Source organism: Temnothorax curvispinosus, unplaced genomic scaffold (assembly GCF_003070985.1).
Source record: "Temnothorax curvispinosus isolate PA1 unplaced genomic scaffold, ASM307098v1 QBEX01001326.1, whole genome shotgun sequence".
Lineage (NCBI taxonomy): Eukaryota > Metazoa > Arthropoda > Insecta > Hymenoptera > Formicidae > Temnothorax > Temnothorax curvispinosus.
Window position 1 is genome coordinate 301194 of NW_020211106.1, and position 7978 is coordinate 309171.

Here is a 7978-nt window from a genome sequence, read left to right on the forward strand (position 1 = left end):
TGCGAAATAGACAGCGATAATCTCCATATATTTTGAAAAACGAGCATCCTCGTGACTCGCCGATTTTTCACATTTTCGCCGTTTTACGCTTTTGTCCTAGAAAATGCAATGCGTTCATGATCGATTAGCTCTAACCGGACGCCATTATAGGATACGTTGGATTGTAACGATTGTTACGATGTTTTGCCAGGACCGAACAGTGTCTAACACGAACAAATAGCAAAAGAAGTGATTCTCAATCATCACCGAGGTGATTTAGCTTTTATAGACACTGGTATGATATTCAAATCCCGCACTTTTTGCTGAAAACGGTACTGGCAGATTTTGTGTTTCCGATGACAGCGGAAATGCCGTGATTGCGATACAAAAGCCGCACTTTTGTGGCGTCGAATTACACTTTTATAATAGCTTTTTTCTTTTTTTTTATTCGTGCCACGCGCGGATGGCCGGATGCGTTACGATTCTTGTATTCCGGAATTTTTTGCGTATTTTATCGCGTCAAAAGTCAAATACCGCGATGTCAAGTGTCGTGATTAAATTTTAAACAATAGAAATCTCTGTTTGCTAACCGATGTGTAATTTCATTTTTTATCATTTGTTTTATCTGTGATACGCAATTGATGCCTGTTTCGAGCAATGATGAGCAAACTTTAAATAGCTATTTTTTAAAAATAATTTAAGTTTTTTTACGTTATAAAAAAATATCATTTTATTTAATCCATGTAAATAGTTCGCATCTATGTTTTTTTTTATGTCACATAAAAATTGTGTATTGTGAAAAGTATTGCAACGTAACTATTGTTAGGAATTTCTCACACAAATATGCAGCTAATGATATTCCACCTTTTTTTAATTTTATGTATAACTGAAGCATGATAATTAATTTGTGACAAATGCAACGTAAATACAAACCATAGCAACTCGAAAATTGGAATAATCTCTGCAAAAAAATAGTTTTTTAAATAAAAATTATATATCCATATGATAATTATACTTTAGAAACTCTTATAACTTTTGACTGTCTGAAAATATTTCTATAACTTAATTTTTTATAATTGCTTCTCTATCACGAATTCAGAAAGATTGAGGTTGCCGGTCGAATGCGTATAATATTGTCGAAACAGAGAGATTCATTATTTCCGCGCTCTCATTATTCGCGATTTGTCGTCAGATTCCATCCGCTTCGGTCAGGTAATCTCGATCGAAGGCGCATAACGAACATTGGTGAAATCGCTCTTTTTCCCTGCTATATTCTCAACGCGATATAGCCGCACGGCCGCGCGCAACTCTATATAGAATCTGGGATTAAATCAATGTACCGTGGGGGCCGATATGAAGCCAGCCGAACGTATGTAATGCGCTTCTAAACGCCGGCAGAGAAGCGCAGATCCGATAGATTCGAAAATTCGCGTTTGGCCGATTGCTCGAGGCGTGATGTACGCTTTCTATCTCGGAACGACGCAACAATGTCGATCGCGATTGTTTAACGCGATAAATCGCGCCGGCCGCCGCGGTTTTGGGAACGACCGCAAGCGCACGACCGGGCGTTAAATATTTATCGCAGCGAGAGAGAGCGCGAGAAAGAGAGGGATGTAATCCGCAATGCGAGACGCCGATAAAAAATGATAGGCCGATTCGCAGGGGAGGCATCGCCGGTAATCACCGTAGAAAATCACATGAATTTGTAAGCGAACGGCGTGAGTCGCGCCGCAACTCGAGATTGAACCGCAACCGGCGGTTTCTACGCACCACTGTGATTTACATGCATATTAGGCGACATTGTGCCGCGTGCACGTCACGAATTTATAAGTGTAAACGTGCGAGAGCCCCAAGCGCTCGCGCGCTATGCGCGACGCGGCGAAATTACATTGCGCCGTGTGGGACGTGTTGGTCAATTCGATGAATATACGTTATAAAATTTTATTATGCTGTGTAACGCCGCGTGTAATGCGTTCCATTATCGATTAATGGCCCCGATAATAGCCGGAGGGTAATACACTTTGTTTACTTTTGCACGTCGCATTTATTCGAAATCCGATTTGCTAATAGCAATAAATTCTTAATTCCCGTGTACCAAATATTTCGCGCATTCGCGTACATATCCATTATATTTTTACATACTTATGTTTATTTTTTGTACGTTTATTATCATGTTTTTATCACAATAAAATTTTCTATAAAACTTTCTATATCAGGAAAGACAATTTTATTTTATCCATAGACTGAGGTAAAATGAAATATTTTTTCCCGGGTATGTTAAAATTTTTATTTACGAAGTAAAAGAGAATTACACGTCAGAAAAGTTAGGGTAACTCGAGGGAATATGCCACACTTAAGAAAAATATGATTTTTTTTCTTATTTCTCTTTCTTTTTGAGGTATCTTTGCATACTGGTCTTCTTTTTTCTTCTTTTATCTGTTATTTATATATGGTTTTTTTTAATGAAATATTTTGATTGGTTACTATTAAAAAGGAAGAAATACAAAAGTGTTGCAAAGTGGCATATTACCCACCCATGTGTAGTATGGGATAATATGCCACATATACAAACATGTATAGTAATTTAACTTTAGAAGTTATTTTATTTAAAAAACAGTACATTATCTGCGAGTAATTTTGTTGACTTTCTGATATTTTATTTTTGGATCTTAATTAAGATAATTGCATTTATTAGTGAAATAAAATTTACGATGACTTTAAAAATCTCTGATTTAATATATTGTTTTCAAAAGATAATTATTATGGAAGTTCGAGATATAGAACTCTAATATCGCAATCGGTACAACGTTCCGTATGACTGTATGCAGTTATTGCACGAAAGGGACAAATTTACTCTCACGAGAAGGTTAAGGAGGGCGAGCAATAATTATCGTGTCACGTCGAGCCCGATTTGAATCAGGGCTTTCGCAGAGCGGGAGGCTTAGTGGTTTGCCTTTGGTACATCATGTCTATATTTTATCGTGCACGCGAGAGAGAGCCGTGCAATGCCTTTGATGTTCAGCAAGACTCTTAGCGCGATGGATGACGGAAGGAAGAGAGTCGAGGGTGAGTGGCAAGAGTAAGCGCGAAAGAGAGGGAGAGAAAAAGATCGAGGGAGCGAGCGTAAGAGCAGGCATCATAGAAACGAGTGCTGCGAGTGGCACGCCGTGCCTTCTAATGTCTCTTTTTTTCTATCACTTAGAACTCGGGAAAATTTTCTTCGCCTTTGAGCGGGCCCCGCTTTCGCGCTCGTACTACGTTGCTCTTCTCTCTTCCGCATCTTCATCCTTCGTCCGTCTCGGTTTTCTTTCCGCCTGGATCACCGTCGAACTTTATTCCCTTTGATCTATCTAATTCGCGAAATTGTTATTCTGTCACGGACCAGCTTCCAGTCACTTGTCGCTGCCAAAACAAGCACGTTGAAATTTTTCACGATGGCCTAGATCGCGTCGCGTTTGCCATGTCATAAATAAACGGCATCTTTTAAGATTGCAAACATATAATTTAAAATCTCAATTTCTTGAATATAAATGGCGGTTAACAAACTAAATTAATTGACGAAAATAAATTTGTGCATCTATTCGTAGTTCTGTTACTTTCGTAGAGAGAGAGAGAAAATTATTTGCATTGTTGAATTATATTATTGTGATGTAATCCAACTTGATTACTCATTGTGATAATCAAATCAGTGTTAATAACTTCAATTTTAACATAACATTATAAATATTATATATATCTTTCATTATTTTCTTGATTTGTTATATTTTTATCAAACTTTAGATTTTCAGAAATCTAGAAAAAAAAATCACAATCGGTTTTCCTTGATAAACAACTGATCATTTGGGTCGCCGGTAATCAATGTGTCTTGCAAACTGTGATTGTTACCACGGATTGTTGAGAAAAGGATTGTAATCAGTGGATAGCGGATTAAATGGTGGAACGGAGAAGGAGAAAGCTGAACGAGCGAAGCAGCGCCTATTAATTCGTTTAATTGTGCTGACGAATCAAACGGCTAAAAACTCGAACCTCCGAGCACCCTCTTTTCCTTCGAGCTCCTTCTATCTGCTTCTTTCTCTACCTGACCGCCAGTTTCTCCTTCCTTGTTCTCTTCTGCAAATTATCGTAATTCCTCTGGCTCGGTTAACGGGAGAAGTTGGCGCGAGCATGTAGGAGCAGGAAAAGGCCAGTGGTGTGGAGCTCGTGAAATAGAGAGAGAGAGAGAGAGAGAGAGAGAGAGAGAGAGAGAGGATGAAAGGGCGAGAGAAGGGATTGAGAAAATCGAGGGTTAGCAGCCCTTTGCTCAAGTGGTAAGACCAGCTCCGGACGCTGCACTAGAGTCTAGAGCACTTCAACACTCCGAAGTCGAAGAGGCGTTCATTAAACGATAACTCACACTCGGAGAATTGTCTTGTTAAATTGTCGATCTAACGACAATCAGAGCACAACATTCATGGATTGCGCGAAGGAAGTGCCATCGTGACCAGCAAGTAAATTTATTGCGCAAATAGTCCAGTGGGAACAATAATGGCTAGTGCTTTCAGCTCACCAAAAAAAAGATATATGTATATGCAGATATGTATTCTATTATCAATGAGACGATATGATAACGCCATTATATTATATTCAACAAATACGTTTAATAATAATTATCAAATGCTGATCTACACTTTGTATCATTGCTATTACTGCTTATGTCATAGCGGATTTTAAGCAGAGATAAGAAATTTATTAAATTTGATGAAACGTTTAAATTAATAGTTTAATTTTACTAGGATTTTATGTATTTGTTAGTTCAATAGATAGATATACTTCTCTTTTTTTTTTAAATGTCATTTACACGAATTTGCTTTCGCAATTTGTCATGTAAACTCGAAATAGATCCGAATTTTATGAAGCACACGTACAGTATCGATATTTTCAAACCGTTTGAATGACGGTATTATGGGTATCAGTCATTATTTGCCGCAGCGCGAACTTACTCAACGTGTACAAACGGAAAATAAAAAAAAACCGTTTCGGAAAATGTTTGAACTATGTCCCCTCAATATGTAACAATGGTAAATCGTAAATATCAGCTCGCACCACACCATGGTGAAATCCGATTACGCGCATTAAAAAATAATCGATCGAATTTTGTCTCTCGCGCAAAGCGAATACAGTTTCGGAATGCGTGTTTGATTTCTGTGCTTCCGCGCTTCCGTTTGAGCTGCAATTATACGCATACGCGGAATATTACGCGACGCACATGCACGGGCACTTCCTATCGACCGCTCTGGATGACGTTTCCAATGCAATTGCAGCCGCAACAGCTGTCCATCAAGATTCGCTTGCGCTCTTAATTAGTATTTATAATCGTGCATCGATATTGACGTGTCGAAACGGCGATCATCTGTCACATAATGTGGCGTGCTGAATTACACGGTCACACAATTTCATTATTTTCAATTGGATTAGCCAATGTCAAAATAATATCATTATTTTGATATTGGAACAATCAATGACGCTTTATAATTTATAGGTAGAAATATTTCCCACTATCTATATATTTAAGTTATAAAATAGTTTGTTATAAATCTGACATTATTCATATTTTTTAACAATTAATAATTAAAACTTTCTTAATTTAAAGTCAAAATAAAACATTACCAAAATAAAAGTAAGAAATATCTTCAAAATATTTACGGCATAATAATGAGCAACAATTTGAGACAAATGACGATGATGAGTTCTAAAAATAACTTAATAAAGAATGCAATGTGTCAGGTGTGTGCAATCATTAACTCAATCAAAATCCACTCCACGACTGCACGCGATCGAAATTAAAGAATAATAATTCGCAGATATATTTAGAATGCAGACATCACACCTGATATCTTCGCGAAGCAGATTAGATATACATAGTTATGCTTCGTTCTCTGTAATACGCACTTCATATGCCGATCCGAGCAGTCCTATTACCATGTACCGCATACTGTGCCATCCAACGCAATGACATACGTGCAACGTGTATAAGTTCCTCTAAGAATTGCGTCAGAACTCTCGGCTGCGGCACGCGCTCTTAGGAGATCTGAAACTAATATAGACGGCATCACAGGATTCTACAGACACCACCTAATAGAGTTCGTGATCTACATAAAGGATGGCTCGGGTATCGAGGATTAACTTTTACTCATTAATATGTACCGTGTGAAAGCGTCGCCGGAATGACACGCGAATGGTGCGCGCTACGTCAACGTTGATCCCGGTGAAATTTGTCCGCGGGAGAAGACGCCCGCTCGTCCGCTAATTTAGCCGAGAGGCGTTCCGGCGTTTGCGAGCGAGTACCGTTAATAATGTCACGTCGTTAACTGTCGCGCTGCGTCTCGGAAATAGAACTTCGCGACTGCGAAATACCACCGTGTATTGCGGGGGCGCGCGGACAACGTTAAATTAAACGACTGTGAAAGCATTACGTCAGCTGGAGACGTTAATTTGTTTAACGCTATTTTTTTTCGAGTAAACCTCATCTAATTGCGGACGTTTCTCTCGCGTCTACTTCATTTAACTTACAGATGTTGAATTAAGAAGAATGGCGACTTTCTATATCAGAATTGAGGCATTCGCAATTGCGAAGGCACTTAACATTGAAAGTTAAAAAGTTAAAAATACTTTACTGAATGTAATGTTTTTTCCGTTGGATTAAATATTGCAAGGACTTTTCAAGATGGCCGAACGACCGAATGCAAAAATAATAACGCACTGCGTATAACAAGGTGAAAGAAAGCATTTATTTCAATCGTGCACAATGCTCACTCTCATCGAGATTCTTTTTAAGGAGTTTAAAAAAACTCATTTCTCATCTTATTTGTAATATTTATTTTATAATATTTTCACTTTTATGCCTCAAAAATTACAGTTTTGTTAAACTATTGTCGAATTTATCTAGGAAATAACCAAATTCGAGAATAATCGAAGTTGACCACGAGAGAGTGTTATTTGTATTTATGATACAATTAATTTTGGGAGAACTCACAAAAGAATTACCACACTATTTAAACTAAATTGAGAAATAATATTCTATTTTTTATCTATTTCAAATTCTCACATTTAATGCTTAGTGCAAAAAATAACAAGCTACTTTGTCTATAATTGTTTGTAATTATAGTTTATTGATGTAATAGAGTGAGATAGTTGTTGTTCTTTATAATTTCCGAAATCTTAAATATTCTAAAAAAACTTTTTATCGCGTGATTTTGATAATGCTTTGGGAAGGAGACCAGAGTCCCCCGTTTGTCTTCCGTTCAGCACAAACGTTGAAATCACAATGAAGAGAGATATAAGTAATGAAAATGCTTGAAACAAAAAGAAAATTGTTCCGTAACGCCGTAAAGATCTACAGGAAGAAAAGAGGAGGACGGTGAGGAAGCGGAGTAAAAAAACAAAGGGAGGAGAACGGACTTCCTTTTATACACCAGGGGTATAGCCACTGACTCAGCTGTGCTTTCACGTCCGTCGCCGTAATGAAACGAGACCCCTAATGTCATTTGGTCCGGCTTTCTCTCGACATCCGGGCGGTTCTCCAAGACGGTCGCAGCCGCGGGCCGCGGGTGGAGTGAAGGGGGGATAGAGTGAGAAGAGGGCGGATACGCGCGCGCGGAGGAACGTAGAGGTAGAGAAAGAGAGCCGCCACTTTTCGAATTAACCGGCCGGCTCACCTTAGCTAAAACACATTGTCCGTGAGAGCGCGGGACGTGGGACGTCGAGGAGGTCGACGGCTGCGGGCCGTCCGGATCCTCGGCGGGTTAAGAGCGTCGAACGAGCGAGGGAAACAACTCGAGTGAGTATAGGCGAGGTTTGCCGGCGGTAGTCGCGACCGCAAAGCCTCGGGTCGGAGCGTGACAAACCTAACCCAGGTGGAGAGGACATACGTATGGAGGTCTACTTCGACCTCGCCAGTCTCTACCTTTCGTCGACTTACTGACCGCGCGTCATCGACTCTTTCGCTCGATTCATTATCCCT

At 39.1% G+C, this 7978-nt stretch overlaps 1 protein-coding gene across 1 annotated transcript in view; it reads left to right on the top strand.

Moving 5' to 3' along the window:
• The first annotated feature begins 6074 nt into the window (after positions 1–6074).
• The window catches only part of LOC112462592 (homeotic protein female sterile-like), a 42740-nt gene continuing 40836 nt past the window's right edge, over positions 6075–7978 (top strand). Inside the window, exon 1 of the mRNA XM_025028467.1 lies at positions 6075–6127. Within this exon, the coding sequence (XP_024884235.1) occupies positions 6119–6127 (9 nt within the window). The 5' untranslated portion in view covers positions 6075–6118. The remainder of the gene's footprint in view (positions 6128–7978) is intronic.